The sequence below is a fragment of the Pelobates fuscus genome, chromosome 1 (genome assembly GCF_036172605.1).
Source record: "Pelobates fuscus isolate aPelFus1 chromosome 1, aPelFus1.pri, whole genome shotgun sequence".
In the NCBI taxonomy this organism is placed as follows: Eukaryota; Metazoa; Chordata; class Amphibia; order Anura; family Pelobatidae; genus Pelobates; species Pelobates fuscus.
This window is the reverse complement of record NC_086317.1, coordinates 329,657,010-329,676,666: the sequence shown is the minus strand read 5'-3', so window position 1 is coordinate 329,676,666 and position 19,657 is coordinate 329,657,010. Positions and strand designations below refer to the sequence as shown.

At 35.5% G+C, this 19,657-nt stretch overlaps 1 protein-coding gene across 1 annotated transcript in view; it reads right to left on the bottom strand.

Annotated features, from left to right (window-relative positions):
* The window catches only part of EFNB2 (ephrin B2), a 43,181-nt gene that overhangs the window by 3,397 nt on the left and 20,127 nt on the right, over positions 1-19,657 (bottom strand). The window contains exons 2-4 of the mRNA XM_063459945.1: positions 16,782-17,062; positions 2,058-2,150; positions 1,073-1,183 (exon numbers count right to left, since the gene is read on the bottom strand). Of these exons, the coding sequence (XP_063316015.1) occupies positions 1,073-1,183; positions 2,058-2,150; positions 16,782-17,062 (485 nt within the window). The remainder of the gene's footprint in view (positions 1-1,072; positions 1,184-2,057; positions 2,151-16,781; positions 17,063-19,657) is intronic.

Genomic DNA, 19,657 nt, shown 5'->3' with positions numbered 1-19,657 from the left:
GTCAGAGTGAACATTCTGATATTCAATGCTCTCAGCATGCTGTGAATTCATTAGAATAATAAGCATATATAATATTTTATGCTGTACACAACATTTACCAGTTTTTGTAACCTAGTATTCCACCATTTTGTAGTTGTCTAATATCTACAGGATAGACTGGTACTACCCTCTATGATTCCTTTTCACCAGACCTGCTGGTCGAGTGAAAAAGCTGTTTAGTTTAATAAGCACGTATACACTAACGCACAGTAAGCAACCTTATAGGAAGTTAATATTGACTAAGACTCCTCCCATTTGATGATAAGATATAGGCATCTGCCGCACAACACATTTTCCAAAAATGTAAGTTTTAGATGAAATGTTAATTAAAAATGAAAGTCAACTCGCTATGTGAAACTTTGTACTATGCCTCTTACTACTACCAAATGAAGGACGTTGTAAATGTGCTTTAAGGGACACGGTAGGCACTGTATCTGCTTAGTCTCATTAAACTGGTTCTAGTGTCTTCAATCCCCTGGTGCCATAATTTAATTCAGCATTAATCAGCTTTTAATGTTTTTATGTTTTAAAGCTAAACAAGAGACTCCAGAAGTCCATCCCCTCTGTGCTTCCTAATGAGGAAGTATAACCTGAGCAGCAATGGACAGCTGTGATTGGTTGAGAGTGTCAGCTGACTGTTTTTAGCCTATCAGAGCTCCAACTGACAGTATGAATGGGTATGACTATATGGAAGTGTGTTATATCTGCCTTAGCCACACCTCCAGAAAGGGCGGACTGTGGATTGCCAGGGACCCTTATTTAGTGTTAAACTGCTCTAAAATAGTTTAACATCAAATGGAGTGACAGCGCCAGGGCACTCCACCAACTGCACCCAATTAAATTAGATAAAATGGTTATAGTGACTACAGTGTCCCTTTAAAGTTATGTGTATATTATTCACGTAGTTGAACAATGTTACATATTATTTACACAGTATGCTGTGGGTGCAAAGAAAGCGATAGAGGATTAATTACTTAAGTTTTATAAACATCTAGAATGGTGATATGTCTGTTTAAAAAATAAATGTATGTACCTGCAGGATCTTTGACAAATGGACTAGTTGTGGAGCTTTTTCCATTTGTGCCTGATTCTTGATCTGGACGTCTGGTTGGCAATGCATCTTTACCGGAACCAGAGTCAGGATCTACAAAACAGAACAAATTAATAAATATATGGTTATACACTGTATTTTTTTTAAATTATGAGGGTTATTTATAAAGAACAATTGAAGGCAGATGTTTCAAACAGTGGAGTTGCCAGTAGGAACATCCCATTGACGTCCATGGCAATCACTTTGTCCTACAATTGCTCTTTATTAACAACCTTCATCAGGTTCTTATTTATGAAAGACAAGGTGGATTGTAGCTCATAAATGGTAGTAATAATAATAATAATAATAATAATAATAATAATAATAATAATAATAATAATAGAACAGTTCTTTAAGCTTGCTTCATTCTACCTCAAAAGAGATATTTGCAATTTGTCAACATTCTGTTGTGTTCAAAACTAAAGTATTGAGCCAAAGGTGATTCCTACCACTAATCAGAAACAATTATATATATATAACATGCACAAATGAAAGTGTGCCAGACAGCTATATCAAGTTCAAACAGGGACTTTTTTATCTGTGTACTTTAATAAGAATCAATGAGAGGTTTACTTTAAGAAAACATGTAATGCAAGTTATTTTAGACGTTGAGATTGCAAGACCATCTGCAGAAACTATGGGGATTCTCACAGTTGGCAAGCAAAGCTTTGCAGATGACATTTCAATTTAACGGAGCTAGTTGATTGACTACAAAACCAAGTTCTAATTAGAAATATATTTCATTTTTGACACATTGTTTATCAATAGTGTCGCCCATAAGTATTTGGACAGTAACTTTAAATACTTCCATGCTCAAGCAGGCCAGTCTGCATTATCTCACTACTCGTGTAAACATTTCAAAGGAAGGGTGCTGAAGTACAGTGCACACACATTAGCACATAGACGAGAGCATTAAAAATTGTCTCACCTTGCCCGACTTTCATGAGGATCTTCATGGCTTTAGTTACGCAGACTCCTCCCTCCTGGTTATCCACACCCTCTATGGAGCCATTTGATGTAGCTAGAAAAAAAAGAAACAAGGCGATTGTCAATACCTGTTACATGTTACTTCTACAATTATGACCATTTTGTCTCTAGGCTTGTTTTTGGCAACTTTGCTTTGGCAAATGACTTCAGGCAATTAGCTCGTGCATGCAAAACCATGAATACAATATGTCCAAATAATACCAGGAAATCACAATAATGGTGTAATGTATCAGTTAATTGCTGCCATTAACAGTAGTATAGTCTTCCCCTGTTACATTTTTTTTTCACATGCTTGTTTGATTTTACACTATGTAACACGCCTGCTTGAGGAGTACAGTTGTTTCCATAAGTGGTTTAGCATGAAATGGCAGATTTGTAAGGTGGACTATGGCAGGAAACCATATTAACCCTTTTTTCTTTTAATTCTGATATTCCTTAGAATTAGAACAATCAGATTCTTATATTTGTATATAAAGTTTATATACACTGATATAGATCTGCAGTGTGTATATTGTATACATGGAGCATTAGAACTTCATTTGGTACATTGCCTATTTAAAAACCCTCATGGAAATAGCTACTTCTCAAGCTTGCATTTAGCATCACATAACAGCTTATTTCTGAAGTAAGACCTTTGTGCAGCATCCAGCAATTGTCTGAACTCCTCATTTTCCCATTGTATGAGTATAAAGGTTTTGTAACACCCATCCATCTATTGTATGCAACTTTGTGCCTTTCACAGTAACCATACATCATTTACTTTTATTTATATATACACATCAAGTATCATATTCACTTATACAATGCATACATACATATATATATATATATATATATATATATATATATATATATACATATGCAGGCTCCTATTCAACTACCATAGCTCACTGATCGTACATGGACCTCTAAAGTTCACCTAGAAGACTTCTTTAGAGCTGCCCTGCTGACCATACTACCTTACCAGAATTCCCCTATTGTTAAGTCACTAAACATCCACACAAACTTATTGTACAACTCCACTCCATACTACACTGTACATATGTCTCATCTCATGCAGATTTTATTCCTAGTTTGTTTCACCCAAACTACTTATGCTACAGTAGCTACTTAAAGGGATACTATATTGCTAGGAATACAAATATGTCTATCCCTCTCTCACCACCACCCCTTCTTCGCTGCAATGGTTAAAAATCCTTGTAACACAGCCGCTACTAGAGTCTGTTTTAGTGAGGCAATGTAAACATTGCAGTTTCCCTAAAACTGCAATGTTTCACATTGCAGGATTAAAGGGGACAGGGCCATTGCACCCAGGCCACTTCAATGAGCTGAAGTGGTCTAGGCAACTATAGTGTCTCTTTAAAATAAAATACATAAAATATTTTTAAAAACAGATAGACCTGCCATCGCTCCTTCTCTTATGGATAAATCACTCTTTACATATGTTATTATACTGCACGTCATCTAGACAGTAATCATGGCCTTCCTCATGTCATATAACCATTCTGCTCAGTATGTGTTTGATTTGTTCATTATATCCACTGAACAGAACTAAGAAAAATGGTGGCACTAATTTTAAAGAATATGCATAAACATTCTGAGTGAAGATAAATATATATATATATATACACACACACACACACACACACACACACTGCAGACATTTGTTGGGACTTTCTCTTTAAAGTATTCATTTGTAGGTTTTACATTCCAATATATTTCTACAGTGTTGCTTTTCTAGAATCATTTTCTCAAACCCATTTTTATTTTAAATCCTTCTTAGAAAAAGAAAAAAAAAGAACAGAAAAAAAAACTAGCAATAGTAATCTAATCTATGAGTATATCTGACAGCGTGACACTAGAACACAAGACTCACAAAATAATGGAGACATCGTTTGTTTTTTTTTGTTTTTCTTTTTTTTGCGGAAACAAAAATCAATACCAAGCAGCAGCCCAAGACATAAATCAAATGTGTCTGTGTTTCTTACAACCTATTTGCGGATGTAAAGGCTAGCAAGATAGAGAAGAAATAGGTGCAGAAAACCTCAATACTGTGCTGTAACTGTAGATGAGACGGTTTTAATTTAATGAAAGCTGCATGGTGCCCCTACCCCAACAAATCCAATATATTTTACACATACATACATTATATATATATATAAACAAATAATGTGCCGCATTCACATATCGTAAGATTGTTTTTTCCCAACATTCACAAAATGCCATGAAAAAAGTGCATAAACATTAGTATAGTCTGCTAATTTATTGTCAGTTTATTTTTGATTATTTGTTTGGGGGTGGAGGGGGTGTTGGCTTTACCCAGATTATGAAATAAATTAACCAATGCCTATTTTTACTGCGATGGGAGTTTGAGGTTCATCAGCATGGCACTGGTGTGGGCCATGGTTGGATTACTGCAACCATTAATTTGTGGTGAGCAATAACGAACGAGCATGTCTACCAACAGCCCACTTTCGGGATCTTGTCCCGCTTTTTTTATTCCCTGGTGTCCTGCATTCGAGGTCCCCAGGCAACACAGCATGAGTGTATCAACAGACGTTCTCACACTGTGCAGCTAGCACTAGGATCATGCATGGAGCACTTTAGCAGCACTCTGCATATTCCTCTATGAAGGAAACTGAATCGAATACTGGTGTGTTTAGTGCAAGGCAAACATGCCAAACCAGTAGAGGTACTGTCTACTTTCTGGGTAGGCCCACCCATTTAGAGGCACCATTTAGGGGCATCACCAGTTAAACTAGATGTGTCACAGGTGACTCTCCCTCCAAAGGTCCGTCCCCTTCCAGATTCCAGCCGAGGCACAGTTAGGAGGTATGAACATGTTAGACACTTGGTATCACCACAATAGTATATAAATATACCCTTACACACAGCTAGCAGTCCTGTCTTCATTAACCCCATAAGGGGTTAATGTCACATCTGGAGCTAGAGCATCAATAGAACAGTTTATTACGCAGCCTTCACCATCTAATTCAAGGAAAAAGGTGTGTATAATAGAATGCCAATGTAAGTCTTTCTCAAAACAAGTAATGCTGATTTTAACAACCACATGTAATGAATCTTAAAAAAAACACTGTTCAAGTAAGCTTGCTGGACTTCTACAGATTTATATTCATTTCTTTCAGTAAATTATGAGAGCAGTTACATTTATACATTTGTTTGCCAAAGGAGATTTTATTTTTTTAACAAAGATAAAAAGAAAACCAACAAACAACAACAACAACAAAAATAATAATATATATATATAGTAGACCACAGTCCTTTCATTGGCACCTAAAACAGCTTTGGGCATTTCGAAGCTCATCTTCAAAATGAAGCTTCATCTTGTAGCATAGCGAAAGGCCAGAGACACATTACTCCCTTAATTAAAACTGACTACTTGTAACAACCTCGGTGGGGAAATTCAGAACACCAGTAATCTGGATGAATTCCTTTTTTCTTTTTATTCACGAGTACAAGAAAGACGTTTTATTAAGCAAACACACAAAATGACTTTGAGGCCTTTTCTGATTTTAAGGGGTAGTCTCTGTGGCCATTTTGTATTCTAAGTACCAGACAATGACATTTAAAGCAAAACCCTAAAATGGCTAGCTATATCACTATAGAAACTAGCACTGAGAACAATTGTCTGGCTGGTGTACAGCTTTTAAATGACATTTCAACATTAAATGAGCAGCAGAAGGAAAAAAGATAAACCTCTGTAAACAGCATATTATAATATTCAGCTATAAATGGGTGTGCTTTTCTATTTGTTAGTTGCTTTTACGGTTACCACAAATGATATGCAGCATTCTAGTTAACTGGTTGGGTCACCTTTAAAAATAAAAAAATGGAAAACTCAAATATATAATATCAGTTTGCCTATTTCATGTTCTCCAATGTTCTGTTTTTTAGGGACACAAAGAAACTGTCCCAGAAAGCAGTATGGACAAAAAAAGAACTAGGTGTGACGTCTGATGAGGTAGTTTTCAGGCAGTGTGATTTTAACAAATGTTTCCTGAAAGTAGCAGATAAAAAAAAGTTTCATATAATTTAATGACTTCATTCCACAGAATGCCACAGAGGAGTGACTCAGTGACTCATACAGGGGTTCTTGATCCAACATAATGGATGCCCGAAACTCCGAGTCATTTCTAGGCCTAGATATTGGGATGGTTGTTCTATGTACTTTTTTCTTCTTAGACAACAGCCATGATTAGAGGGGGTATAACTTTTTTGGACATTATGTACATATATGAAGGTTTACTATCCCAACATGTTCTAATTATATTATATTAAAAACACATTTTCTAATCAAAACAGAAATAGCTTGTTTGGTTTTCTCTATGGTACGCCTTAATAACACTGCATTTTAAGAAGTGAGTTACCCGTTTGGTGCTCAGGTTACAATGGATCAGTTCTGGTTCAGTCATAAAATCACAACATTAATTTCCTGCTATTTAAAAGGGAATTAATATTCCAAATGCTTTGTTTTTGCAAATGTTATAGCCAAGGAACCTTAAAACGCTGAGGCAAAGCTGGAAATGGAATGTGCAATTTACAATGCCTCGGGCTGAAAGCTGTTCCTACTTTAAGAGTATTTGCTTCAATTATTTTATCATTTGCTGTTGATTTTTGTTGTCCTAAGAACAAAGCACTACTGATTTTTTTATTTATTAAGCTTTGCTTGAACATTAACGCTTTTTAATATGTCTTCTGTTATCCTGGAACTTAAGATATCTTCTTTATTACTTAATTTCCCTTTCATTTAAAGTATGATTTCTGGATATTTTAATACATATAATATAAATTAGACTTATTGAATATTGTAGGCTGTATTTTATTTAACTGGTGTGCTGCTGACATGAAAATAACTAAAGTGTGTATGATTTCTGAGCTAGAACGACTGCCAATACATTTTCAGTGATTTAATACACATGGTTTGAAACATCCTGTGCAGAACCAATGCCATCATTGGCAACTCACAGGGATTTAACAGTTCAGAAGTTGGCTCTGGGTGTCCAAAACAAGGTTTGCTGGATACATTTTACATTAAACATGTTTAGTGTATGAAAATACTGAAATTTAAAGGGATACTTCAGGCTGGAGCTGATTTTCACTCGATCCTTTAACATAACAATAAGGCATTTGGCAAAACTTGGCTATAGAAGCAGCTGGAGGTACCTGTTCTGTCTTATTTTAATCAATAATACACCCAAGTGTAGACTTTAATTCTGATGCACACTGGTGCAAAATGAACTTTGCATAGATAGAGTTAAAAATTGACTCTTTTAGCAGCAGTAATTCATGTTATGTGATTGCTATGGTCAGTGATAGAACATAAACTAAAACACAGAATTAAACTCTGTTCTGTGTATGTATGTCAGCAAGGTATTCCTGAGTGTTTAGATATAATGAGGGTCCATTAAAAAGTGGCCAATGACTCTAAAGTAGAATTATTCATAAGTTAGGAGTAAGCATGCCATTTTAATGCTGTATCCATATAAAATATGGACAAAGAAGGCCCTCTAAAATTATTGATTTTTAGTTCATTGGTGGGGCAGCACCATTTGTGTTTTAGTGTTTGCAAAAATTCAGACACTGCACTAAACAGTCAGTAGCCGTTTCCTGCTTTAATTATAGTCGCCGTATAAATGATGGAATTCAGATTGAAATTTCAGCATTCTTAAGACGTAAGGTAAGCCGATTTGTTACTGATATCTAACAATGGATGGAGCTAGTCGTCGGCCCTATATAGAACTGAGAGATGTTCTAAAGTTCCCGTTACTAACAGATTACCTTTGCAGGCATGACTAATTCATAATTAAAAGGAAAATTGGAAGAAAAAAAATTGATAAAGCTTCCAAGTCAGTGGGGCTCACAGAAACACGCGTACAATATTGGAAAGAGTTTTACGACTGGCAACTGTTAAGCATTGGATTGTGGTGGCCAATAGAATGGTTTTTGGTGCCATAGTCCACTATGGTGCTAGGCTCCTGCTGTTCTGTTTCAATTTAATATATTTGAATTTGAAAAACAAAAGATTGCTAGAAAAGTGAAATTAAAAAACATTTCCACTTTATTCAGCTTCCAAAAATACATATAGTGAACCTGCTGAACAATAAATATAAGTGAAACCTTGAATATTCTTTCTAGTCTTTAAAAGATGTCTCCCAAAATGAAGAGAGAAAAAAAGACACTGAATCAGCAGTTGAGACAGGAGCAGCAAGCACAAGCTGTTTCTGGCTATGATTTTTATATAGTCCCCATGGAAGAAAGTAATATTACATTTTAATATGTCTTCATTTGATCGTTATTACGTTGCCTCCCAGGAGATTTAGCTGCTGCATAGATCTTGGCTGATTTCGGCCAATCAAGATAGTAACACAACACTAATCAGAGCGAGCATTAAGCTGCCTGAATTTCAGCCTGTACATATACTTATTCACACAGATTGAACGGAAAATAAATAAAATATTGCCACTAACGGAAAGAGAAAAACAAGTTTGGTCTTCAGGATCACAGTATTGTGCACAGTTTGAGTTCCAGCACAGGTTTAACTATTTACTGCCAGCATTACATTTTTGAAACTATATTCAATCTAAGTGGCAATGCAATCATTGTGTGAAATAAATGACATGGGATTTTTAAAGTTTAGTTAAACAAATATATATACACCGGTATCTATCTATCTATCTATATCTATCTATATATCTGCAGTCATATCCGTTTCTGCAGGAGAGAGAGCAAGATAGAGAGTGGGAAAAAGAGGAGGGAGAGAGGGGAAGAACGTAATATACATCTGTAGACTCTGTTAAAGAAATCCTTTCCACTCACTAACAAAAAGTGAAAGGCTTTGGAATCAAGCATTAATAAGAAGCAATCCTTAATGCAAGCTGTACTTGATCTAATGTCTGCTTCAAAGGATTATCAAGCTCACAGCGCTTTTATCAAAGAAAATCCTTTGGCGGCAAGACCATGTGAGCATGCTCTGGTTGCTCTCATTTGTCTGACACCCTTATAAAGTACCAGCAGGGCACACTGTTGGGTTTTTCAGCTTAATTAATGTGAAAGTAGTGACTCTCATTTCTAAAAATTGGAATGGAGAACAACAATATAAGCAAAACCAGCAGTCACAGGAGATTTACCACACTCTTAGTACAGGGTGGCCAAATTTCAGAACACTAGCTGTTGCCTATCTACCACTCCCATGATGCTTTTCCTTGTTTTGGCCAACCTGACATTTAAGTAGTACATGGTGACAATAAGTTGGGCATACATCACTGTAAACTATATTAAAATGTACATGACAAAATTACATAATTCATTTCTTTGTAGGGCTGTATTGTGAATGGTATTTATAAAACACAGCCCCGAATTTGGTATTTAAAGAGATCTTGCTATCCTCTATCCTATTCCCAATGAAAAAAACAAAAAGGCAAGAACACTGAAAGTGGACTAACAAAGCAAAATTAAAAAATAAAAAAACGGTGTCCAAAGTGTATTGTCTTCTCTGACACGGAAAGGGTTAAACTTTTTTTTTTTTTTTTTAAATAATTTGGTTTACCACACCTTGGGTGTATACATCTCTGAATGGATGGGTTGACAGGTGCAATGAAGATTTATGAGATCTACTCACTTAACAGTTAGTTTAGGTAAGTGGACAACTGACCTGCAAAAAGTATTCTGCTAAATTGATGAAAATTTTTACAATATGCTTTGCCAACACATGACGACTGTTTAGATAATAGATCCCCAAGTCTAATACTGTTTGTACATTCGTATGGAAAAAAAGACTTCCAAATGCCGGTACTCTGTTTACTGAGGTTTTAATACAGCTGTCTGTGTATAATTTAACTCTCTGAGTACCAGCAAATTACAAAAAAGTGACTGTTCAAACTCAGATCTACAATGCACAGTAGAACTGGGAAAGCAATAAGGATAAATATAGTCATAATAAGACTTAAAGAAAATATAATATATAGAAAAATAATTGCCCATTTTGCAGCCCAGTGGGTATCCATTACAGCTGGATAGGTTTTCATGAAAATACACTTTTCTTTTACACAGCAAGACAGGCAATATTTTTTGTTAATTAGGGAAACAAATGTAATATTACAAAAACTCACCCACTAAAAACCTTCATTAGTAATCATGCTCAGTCTCTACATTATTGAAATAATGTAGGATTCTAAGAGGTTAATTGTCAGAACCATTCGCTGAAATGTATAATTTTTTTATTGACAATGCTAGGTGTACGATGGCAAGTTCACATTTTTCCCTGTTCTTGACTAAGAGAAAAAAAATAGCATAACATTTTAAAACAAGGGATTTCTGAAATGCTTTTGAGAAAGATCAATGAAGCGTCACAGTTTATATCTCCAGATCTCATCTCATAATGGGGAATTCTTGTGCTGAAACAAAAGGCATAGTGGGAGCTTATGAATATTCCTGAGCGTAACCTAATCTCTCCTCCCATTAATTGTAATTGGAGCTGTATAATAAAGACATTTCTTTTGGGGGGTGGGGAGAAAAGCTGAATTTTCAACTCCTCCTTTTTGCCATCATAACCATTTCACAGAGCAAACGCAAAGAGACCATTATAATTATTTCTTGTGTACTGGCCTTTGAATAGCTACTAGAATCATTTTAAACCAGTGTCTTGATTTAATGAGCACAGATTTCTCAGGCCACAGCTGTCTTTGTGTTGTACCGCTCTTAGCATCCTTGCCGATAGCAAAGAAAGAGTAAGAGAGTGACAAGGACACAAGTACCTTCCCAGGCCGGAGCCCCATACGCCTGCATTTTCTCAAGAAGATCAAATAGTCCTAGCAGTAATAAATTGTTTCTCTTCTTCTACACTCAGCAAAGACGAGGGAGGTTTTCTTATTTAAACACATAATATCCAGCGGAGATTGGGGGAAATAGTGTCTTATTGCCATAGCGATCTAGTGCCTCGCTTGTTTCTAGATTAATATAGATTCTGTCATCCCACTAACTCACTGCGTGTAAACACTTGCTCAAATGCATCTTAGCAGCGAATATTAGGATGTCATTTTTTTATGCTAAACAGGTCACCAACGTTCAGTTACATCGAAATGTTGTAGGAAGGATAAATAAATAAGGAGTTCAAATAATTAACCCTTAAAGCACCACAGGTAGGCATTTATATGAAGATACATATGCTTTGTCACTGGACATGAAATAGCTAAAGTGGATTGATAGAAACAGATACAAACTAAGCACTGCTGGGAAATAACTAGTAAGTGGAAAAAATAAAACGTTATTGAAACTATTTCTCTTATTTATCAACGGAAGCATATTCCACGGCATTCTACAATGTGGAATTAAAATATACAGGTACATTTCAACAAACCAATGTAGTTGAAAGAGCCTTGCTCGAATAGGAACGGGGAAGCAGGATTAAACATATGTTGGGGGACAAGCTGTAGACAAACGAAGAATGCCATTAGAGTGGCATTTTTTGTTTGCTTTACTTTATTTACTAATATTGGACCTTTTTAAGTGCAGGTTAGTGTATAAATAACCATCTCTCGGTATTTATATAGCAGTTAAAAAGGGTAATGAACAAACTGGAGGGTCAGTAATGATTTTTTTTTATATCCTCTATTGTTGTAAAAGGGTCAGATAACCCCATTCCCTGAAGCCCTTCCATTCTTAAATCATAATCATGGTAAATACAAGAACTGTCTCACTGCTGTCCAATATGAAGATTTATGAAGTGCAAATATATTCTACAGCCACTATATAATCTATGTCAATGCAAGCTGGTAGATCTGAAATAGAAAACAGCATCTTATAATAAAGGAGTTAAACAAATGAACTTGTTCCAGACCGACCGTATCGGTGAAATGTTATTTGTTTCTACCCATGAGATGACCAACTGGAACTGAAATTAATCATTACCAATATTTTGGTATAAAAATATTCTTTCACAAATCCGGTGTGTCTTTAATAATTTGAATCTACCAGCTGAATTCCCTGGCTTACAAAGGTTCTTGGTAAGAGAAAAAACGAAAAAACACACGTGTGCTCTACTGGCTCTAATTGCACGCAATGATATTAATGACCTGGTAATTGATGTACAAGTGGCAGTGAAGTGGAAAACATCATTTTGAGGCAGAGTTCATCTCTTGGTGGGGAGATTTCACCACTGACTGAGTTAATGTTAACTGACAGTTTGGAATATAACACTACAGATTAGAAAATACTCCACTCTCATGGTATAATGGCTCAGATGGACGTGATGCTATGTGCTTTGACCGGGCATTGGCCTAATGGCGACTCCAATAAAAATTCACAGTAAGGCTTTGCCCCGGCGATGAACCTCATTTCTCCGAGGGGAGCTTTGCTATACAATAGCAATCTAGTGCAATTTTCTACATGCTTGGTCTAATGAAAAATAACTTCACCTTGTGATAGTCCTACATCAAAGCACTCAAAAGTATGAATTAGAGATAAGCACAAAACTACCCATTCTAAAGATATGTAACCCTGTGTCTTACTTGCTGGTAAGATGTACTGACACCAGGTCTTCTGGCTAAAATATAAATTCAAAGTAGGATTTGGAAATCTCACTATACGTATTATGGATCTAACTGAATCAGAAGGCAACTAATTTCCTTTCTTTTCGAGAATTCTAACGCAACAAGCTCATTATACAGAGAATTGTATGTTGCCATCTGCATTTCTAAATTAGAACAATGCAGAATAATTGGTAGTTCAACTGACCTCATTCTATGCTATCACTTACAACAGCGCCACCTAATGCTCAAAACATTCCTCCTAGTTTTTGGCCTATAAAAACACAACACTAAAAGCCCATCAAGAAAGGTTTTCACATTAAACAAAACTGAACTATCTGTATTAGAGACTCTTGTTCTAAAAGAGTAAAATAAACCACTTCACTTGGAACACTTGTAATCTACAGTAAATATGCAATCTATGGATCTGTATAACAAGTGCTCAACATTTTCTCTTTTTTAGATATTTCGGTTGGTGCCTAAGATACGTTCCATAATCAAGATCTAACCATCATCAAATCTAGCATAAGGTATTTGAATCGGGGATCTGGAACATTGACATAAATGGAGGAATAGTTCATTTTCAGATGTTTCAATAGGTATTGCATTCACGTACTTAAGCATGATAAGATGCATATTCACATGTCTCCAGTTAAGGTGAGATGGAATAGCTACTTTAAAAATGACATATGATGGTACATTTAATTGAAATTCCTACCATTTTGAGCTGCTGGAGTACACAATTGTATATCTATGTTTGATCACAAAATATATATTTTTTTTTTTTTTAAAGATCTGAATTAAAATATTTCTATGCAGAACATGTAACAAGCTTCAAGAACTAAACAGCAACATATGTGAGGAAGGCTGAACTTGATGGACACATGTCTCTTTTCAGCCTATGGTAACTATGGTAACTATGTAACTATACTCAAGGGTTCAAATCCTCGTAAATAATGTTGATGCATAAAATGAGAGGCACATTTCCAACGCTATTTTAAACAAATCCTTTTTGATGTCTCCTGTCTACTGTCATTGTGATATTGCACATGCTTTTTAGCCCCCTTAATTTTTTTCCACCACAAATCCCAGTCTTTAGCTATCAGAATAATCTTGTTCTTTCACTTGCTGCCCTTGGGAATTTAGAAGTGGCACTTAAATATTTCCTGCTGCAGTATCTGTTCCATTCTTTAAATAAGATAACCCGTCAGTATAGTCACAGTAATGGCACGGAATATGAGCAAAGGTCATTAATCTTACAGCCTCATGCTTCTCTACAAGATTTGTGTGGTCTGGGATGGAAATTCCCATATACCATGGCTCCATTAGGATGTGTTAAACCTATGGCATCAATACAAATGTAAACAAATTCATGGTGCCTGTGTGTTTAAAGCAATTCCACAGAAGCATATCTAATAAGCAGCTAGTTATAATGGGTTTACAGCAAATATACAGAATTAATATCCAAATGTAAAATACAATAAATTATTATAAGTCTAATTGGTTTTTTTTTCTTCAAGTTTATTAATTTGGCCTAACCTCCTCGAGTCAAATGATAATATACCATAACTATCTGCTCAGTGAATAGATGCCCATCTATTTCATAATTCTCAGCAAGAATCATAATATAGAACTGCAGGATGTATTTGGCACATTAGCATTGCAGGATCTGCTTGGCACATTCTCATTAGGCAAAAGTTCCAGCTGAAAGGATAAGCAGGTAACTATTCACATTTTTCGAGATTTCTAAGGATGCTCGAAAAAATAACTGTAATGCATATTATTGTGAAAAGTTTTCATTTTATAGGCACTTTTAAAGATAATCTATCCTTTATTATTTTTTGTGAACTTTTCTTGTTAAATCAAAAATATTTATAAATTTAAGACACATTTTTTTAAAGCTGGTTTAAACAGGTTTCTGTATTCCAAGGGCCTATGTTAATGTGACTATAGTTATCTCGCGAGCTCGACTCTACTTTCCCAAATCTAAGTAGGCTTACTGCTGTAAACAAAAGTCAATGGTGACACTAAACAGTTTCTTTGTGGTCTGTGCTGATGGCGTTACCAGTTCATTACAAAATTCCATTGCACTGGATTTTTTTCCAATACATCAAAGAATTCTCAAACAGATTTTCTTTTATAGGAGACGAAAGTCGATGGCAAATAAAAATATAACTCATGTGCTCTAAAAATGATGGCTACAACGGTGTCTTTTATTATAACAGTGATTTTACTTAGAAGCTATTTCTTTCATCTGAGAGTAGCAGTCCCCCTTTCTGCAATTGCACTTAGTTACTTTTGGAGACATGCACTCAAAAGCAGGCTAGGAGATCGGAACTTAAAACTACGGAAGAGTCTGGTGGCGTTAACTTGAGCTTCACAGATGCAACATTTCACCGTGAGCCAAAGGTATTTATTATATAGGGGAACATTTTCCTTCTTGCTCACATCCTGAATTTATTATGTTTTAAAGAGCAGAAATCTATATATATAGATAAACAGTACGACCGGTATTACCTATAAATACATAGATTAAATATTTGAGTGACAGAGTGTTATTGTACTTGCCTATGAGCAGTGTGATAAACACACAGAATTTTTTTACATTTTGCAAGACAGTTGGCAATTCGCCATGTCACTGTAGTGAAAAAGCCCCATATTAAAGAGAAAAAAAAAGGATTTTACTTACAACTTACTCCAAATAGACAAATATCCTGAACATCAATTATGCTATGTTTTAATCCAAAGCAATATAATGACCAATTATTAAACGTTTAAAACAAAAATCTAATTTCAAGAAATCAAAATGCATTTTTTTTTTTACAGGGGCGGTGCACAAATCATTACATTTCATTAACAATTTTAATCTTGTGGGCAACCTTGCATGAGGAAACTCTGTCTGAGCAGGCTGCATTCCACATTAGGAATCAGGTTTGGAATTAGATTGTTAGCACTGAGGCAAGAGAGCAATTAAAACCTCTATTTGATATAGAAAACTAATTCGGACAAAACATTTAGGGAAACCTACTTATTTTAGTTTGTTCATGTCAAAGCAGATGATCATCTGACTTTAAGCTGAACTAATGAGGTCCGCATGCACGCTGAAGGTTTTCAATCAAGTGTTTCCCAAGGCATTTCTTTTACCCACTTCACAGGTCATAAAAGATGTTAGTAAGCCGAAAAATGATTATATTTCATGATAGTCTGGGCAGTACTTTCAAAAAGGTTAGCAACTAGGCTTTGAGGTCTGGGAACTCAAAGTGTGTCTCTTTAGAATCTTTGATCAGATCTCAGCTAGCATATAATGCAGCTAAATAACCGCATAACAGAGGTATGATAACTTTACACGTTCAACATTTTAACTATTTCTATAACACAAAAGTGACACTATCTGCACCTATAACAAAAGGTCTGTGTATTATATCTACCATGTTTTTCATCTTGCAACAATGTCAGAATGTTTTTAATTGCAGAAAGTCAATGCACTGTACACATCCTGCTAGTGCTGTTAAGAGTTAAAGGAAAACTATAGTGTAAGGAGTACAAAAGTGCCCACAACCCCCCGGCAAAAAAAAAGGGTTAAAAACAAAACCTTTTTACACTTACCCTGTTCCAACTCTGATGTCCCCGTCTCCTCCTCCACCAAATCAGCCGAAGGTGGAGGACCTAGTGCCTTCCCCATAGGAAAGCATTGCCTAGATTTTCTAGACGCTGGATGTCCTCATACACAGCGTGAAGACATCCAGCAGAATTTTAGTCAAACTCCGTGAAACTGCAGGAAGCACCTCTAGTGACTGTTTTACATTGCAGGACTAAGGGGAACAGGGACACTGCACCTAAACCACTGCAATGAGATGAAGTGGTCTGGGTGCCTATAGTGTCCCATTAAAATACTGATTGCATGCACCTCACCCAATAACTGGTAATAGAAAGCATAGATGGACTATGCCTGGCTTGAACAAAAATATGTAGAAATAAGGAAAGCATAGTAAGATCTACTGCAGCTGGAAGCCAGACAATTCCTGAAAAAAAGGCTGAAGAAGATAGCTCGTCGTCATCAATGTCACATACAAAAAAAGTAGGCTTACATGAAAGAAATATATTAAAGAAGTTTTACTTACATATGATGTAATAATCTTTTTTCCTTTGGAATTCCAGTCCCCAGAGATTTGGGCTAAACTCTTGAAATTTGATGGTAAATTTCACATCTTGATCAGGCTTTGCACAGTTCAGTAAAGGCGTTCTGTCCTTTATAGTACAACTGTCTGCTTGCTCTTTATCTACCAGATAAACTTTGTAATATTCATATTGGCCAACAGATTTGGAGTCCATTTTGGGGCAAATAATATCCAGTTTATCTCCTATTTGTGGATATAGTACAAGCCCTTGTCCAGGAACGAACCTAAAACACAAAATACGAGAATTTAAAATTAAGTATTTAAACAGATTGTCAAATCAATATATATTAACTGAATAGGCAAGTAGATTATAAAACAAACAAAAAAACACTTAAGAGTGTGATCCAAAAGTGATCTCAAAGCCAAAAAAAAAAAAATGTTTGTGTTAATATAAGACAAAAAAAAGTTATTGCATTTTCTGCTACTTTAAAAAATAGTATGTGATATGATTACGTCTTTAACTGTTTCATTTTCCATTACACAAGATAGGTGCAGTGATCCATTTCAAATTAAATGTTAAGGAATCTACTTAACACTTCTGGCTCCAACTGGGTGGGCAATATATTGCAATGCAGAACACTAAACGGATAGTAAAATAACATGTTTCTCCTTTAGATCAACAGTTACAGCTTTGGTTTCTGCCCCCTATATTTATCTTTTACTTCAAAAGAGTTCAAAGTATTCCTTTTTAATGCTACCTACTGATGGAGGGGGGCATTCATCTTACCAAAAGGTTGAAACCAAAGTTTATGAAAATGTCATGACAGGTAATAGTGAGAGTGACTAGTTTATAAAGGGCAAAAGTCATGCCTTAAACATCCTCTGTTTCACAGCACTATTTATAGCCACATTGAGAATTGGACTGTGAATTCTTGTGGCTATTTTGAAGCTGTTGGGTCATCGTTTTAGCACATGGATTGCTAGAGTAAGCAAAACCATGTTACTCAACAAGCCTTTAACTTAAAGCTCACAAGTTTGCCTATATAAAAAAAAACAAAAAAAACGAATATACAGATTGTGTGTCTGTGCTTATATTTCTAATGACAACTGCCAGCATTTGTATATCTATAAACATTTCTACAAGGTCGACCAACAGGGTTATTTTATCAAATGAGAATTGCAGAGAATTTAGAGCAAATTTAATATTAGGCCAAAATAGCAGAAATTGAAAATATATGCAAATCAGCTATGTATCCAGTTCAGCTACTTGGTCTTAAATTTGAAATTCACTCTGAATTTACTTTAAAATCCAATCAACTGTACCTTTTTTGAATAACCCTGTAAGACAGCTTTAGCAAACAAAAGTTGCATGGTATAAAAATTGCTTTTCCAAGGCACTGCTTTATTTGATTCTGCATAACACTTCACAGTTTGGCTTTACAGCAAATAGAAGCCGTCTGTATTGAAAAAAACAAATTATTTGCACTACACAAGTAAGTAGGTCTTTAATGTTTTCAGGAGTTCTGCCGTAGCTCATGAAATGGTTATCGTCAGCATCCTTGGATCTAAGCTGCTCCCTTATATTGCTCACGGCAGATTGCCTGTGGGAAATTGAAACATGAGATTTCTAATCAACAACCTTTGCGGAGCTGAAACATTAAACACCACACTTGGAAATCCCTACTCATTTATAAGCAGCCAAGCCTGCAGGCTCATTAAAATATTAAAGGCTGAGAACAAAGCCTTAAGCCAGGGATCCCTTCATATTAAACCTAGAAAGGCCACCAGGTAAGTTTATTAATTGCTAAATCAATTCTCGTGTCAGCCACTATGTTTGGTTTTCCACTTCCAGTTCTATGTCATATCCAAATCCGTCTGATCTTCTGTCTTTATAGTGACAGCGTTTTGTAAGTGAACATTATGAGTAATCAGAGACAAGCATTAGCGTTGCATATTTTAATTCAGCTTTAATGCCAAGTTTAGCTGTCACCATGAACCTTATCTTGGTATTAAAGAGCAACAAAATGTGTCAAATTGCTGGTCCTGGTAATTAAGGGTTAAATTGGCATTTTCTCTTGCAAAATATTTCATGTTTAGATGAAAAGACTGGTTTCATTTTAAAGAAATCTACTTTTATTATTATTATAAAAAAAAATTTAGAGTTATACATCACATTTTGGTCTATTTAAGCACAGGAGCTACTTAACATTCTGACAGGGAAGACTGTTGGCTGACCTCAGGTTGACTTCAACACATAATCCACTTACACAGCAGGGGAAGACAATAAACATAAAGATAGGGGAATCAGAAAGTGATACCCATACATTTATTGACAAATGGTAAGAATTTCATTAAAGTGTGTGTGTGGGGGGGGGGGGGGGGGGGGAGGGGTAATTTATTTAAAAAGCAAAACTTGAAAAATAGGTAGGTTTGCTGAGGTAAAGAATCAAAATCCCTTTTTTGCTATTATTGTTTTTGGAAGGCTTGAAGGTACTTCAAGCCTTCTGCTTGGTATTATTAACCCCATCATTAACCAAACAAGTGGTTAACAAGGGAGGGTCAGCATGCCTGATTAAAGGGGGTCCTGGGCACACACAAATTAAACATAACTGTTGGGTAAAAGAAAAGGAAGTACTACCTGGAGAGTCTCAAAGGATTAATAAATCCACACCAGTTTTACTTTATTTTTTGCCATGTACCCATGTGCTGCTTGATTGTATTTCTAATCTTGAGTAATATAAAATAAAAAAAACAACACACAAAATACCATTTTCTCCTTTTTCATCACTCAATTTGAATTTACCATTTAGCTTAAGTGTTAACGTGGTCTGCCAAGCTTATATATACTTCACAGTCATTGACACACAAAACCGAAAGAC